The sequence below is a fragment of the Octopus bimaculoides genome, chromosome 30 (assembly GCF_001194135.2).
Source record: "Octopus bimaculoides isolate UCB-OBI-ISO-001 chromosome 30, ASM119413v2, whole genome shotgun sequence".
Lineage (NCBI taxonomy): Eukaryota > Metazoa > Mollusca > Cephalopoda > Octopoda > Octopodidae > Octopus > Octopus bimaculoides.
Genome location: NC_069010.1, coordinates 4,808,556 through 4,810,619, shown reverse-complemented (window position 1 = coordinate 4,810,619; position 2,064 = coordinate 4,808,556). Strand labels below are relative to the sequence as shown.

The window sequence follows — 2,064 nt, the reverse complement described above, 5'->3', positions numbered from 1 at the left end:
CCTAACACTCCAACAATTCCACCAGCTCACCACCCTACTATCATAATAATAATAATAATAATAATAATAATAATAATAATCTTCTCTACTCTAGGCACAAGGCCTGAAATTTTGGGGGAGGTGCCAGTCGATTAGATCGACACCAGTATGCAACTGGTACTTAATTTATCGACCCTGAAAGGATGAAAGGCAAAGTCACGTAAAAGCACCCACTACACTCATGGAGTGGTTGGCGTTAGGAAGAGCATCCAGCTATAGAAACTTTGGCAGATCAGATTGAGCCTGGTGCAGCCTTTGGCTCACCAGTCCTCAGTCAAACCATCCAACCCATGCCAGCATGGAAAGCGGACGTTAAACGATGATTTTGATATATATACACACACACACATGTGTGCACGATATACAAAATATAATTCTACACCTATAAAAGTTAATGCTACATACACCTGAGGAGAACACAGGTGTTGCAGTATGCACGTGAGGCCATTGGAAACGATAACAACAAACAGTGGATTACAAACCTTTCTTGGATGATAATAATTCCAGACATTCCTCCATCTTCTTTTTGACATCTTCATCTTTGAGATGTGATTTACTGATGCTGAACTTCTCGAAATAATGGTCACGGAAGTCATAAAGGTCATTGACAGCTTCCTGCAAAGACAGACACAGGTATGTAGACAGAGATAGGCATCTAATTTATCTATATATATATATATAATAAATCTCAGGGTAGCAAAAGAATTTTAGAAATTCCCTTTGCTACCAGTGGTCTAGCGAGAAGAAAAAACTAGTCAATAGACTATAATATTATTCATATAAATACATACAGTGTACATTTAAACACATAAGAGAGATGTCCATAATAGGACATCTAATCCACTAGAAGAAGCAGTCAAACTCCAAACCACAATTATGGATACTTTCAAAAGGGAAGGAAAAATAAAGGTAAATGTTTTTTTAAAACCCTAAAGATGCCTTCCCTTTCAAAATTATCCATAATTGTGGTTTGGAGTTTGACTGCTCCTTCTAGCGGGTTAGATGTCCTATTATGGACATCTCTCTTATGTGTTTAAATGTACACTGTATGTATAACATATATATATATATACATACACACACATGCATTATATTAGTTATCAAACAGTAAGAATATGTGCTCAGCACCACATTAGTGGGTAAATATTCTTTGTTTGTGGATGAACAAGGCAACCAATGGTTTCAGGTGGAATGATCCCCACAATTATTAAAACAGCCAACTTAGGAATGCACTTAAAATGAAGATGAGCACCAAGATTCCCAAGTGGATTACTTGAATAGTTTTGGAGATCTTTTCCACAGGAAAAGTAAGATGTCTACTTGACATATATAGTGAGAGATGATCACATAGGTATTCATGATTGGAGAGTAGTAGGGGCAGAACAGGAATTTAGAGCAAGGAAGGTATGGCAGCATGGTTAAGAAACTTGCTTCACAACCACATGGTCTCAGGTTCAAGTCCTGCTGCATGGCACCTCGATGAACGTTGGATACTGTCTGATGACATTAATTACTCGTGGCCAAAACTTCATTCACTTTGGTGAGTGGAATAATAAAAAAAAACCTCATCTTCTAGGTGTTATCAAAGTAAATGCAAGGTAAATCACAAGAAAACAAATATTGACTACAAGGTAAGTCTATATTAATTCACATATTTGTTTTCTTGTGATTTACCTTGCATTGTTTTGGCCTTACCCACGATCCTGTATACAATGTGTGTGTCCCAATCACCGCTTGACAATCGGTGATGGTGTGTTTACATCCCAGTAACTTAGCGATTCGACAAGAGACTGATAGTGTGTATGATACACATATATACACACACAACATAGATAAGTAATAGGGGCACTGTCATGGTATTAGCTGTCAGAGGTGAAAGTAGAACTGACAAGGAACGTCACTGCTGGTTTGAGTTGATTCTTTGGCTACTGACTAGCCGGAGCTATCTATCTGTCTGTCTGTCTATCTCATTATCTCTCTCTATATATCTATCTATCTATCTATCACTCGTTCACTTCTGTTTGT

The 2,064-nt window shown here is 37.6% G+C and overlaps 1 protein-coding gene across 1 annotated transcript in view; it reads right to left on the bottom strand.

Moving 5' to 3' along the window:
- Window positions 1-2,064, bottom strand: part of LOC106881806 (tetratricopeptide repeat protein 5) — a 14,443-nt gene that overhangs the window by 9,981 nt on the left and 2,398 nt on the right. The window contains exon 2 of the mRNA XM_052978093.1: window positions 517-654. Coding sequence (XP_052834053.1) covers window positions 517-654 — 138 coding nt within the window. The remainder of the gene's footprint in view (window positions 1-516; window positions 655-2,064) is intronic.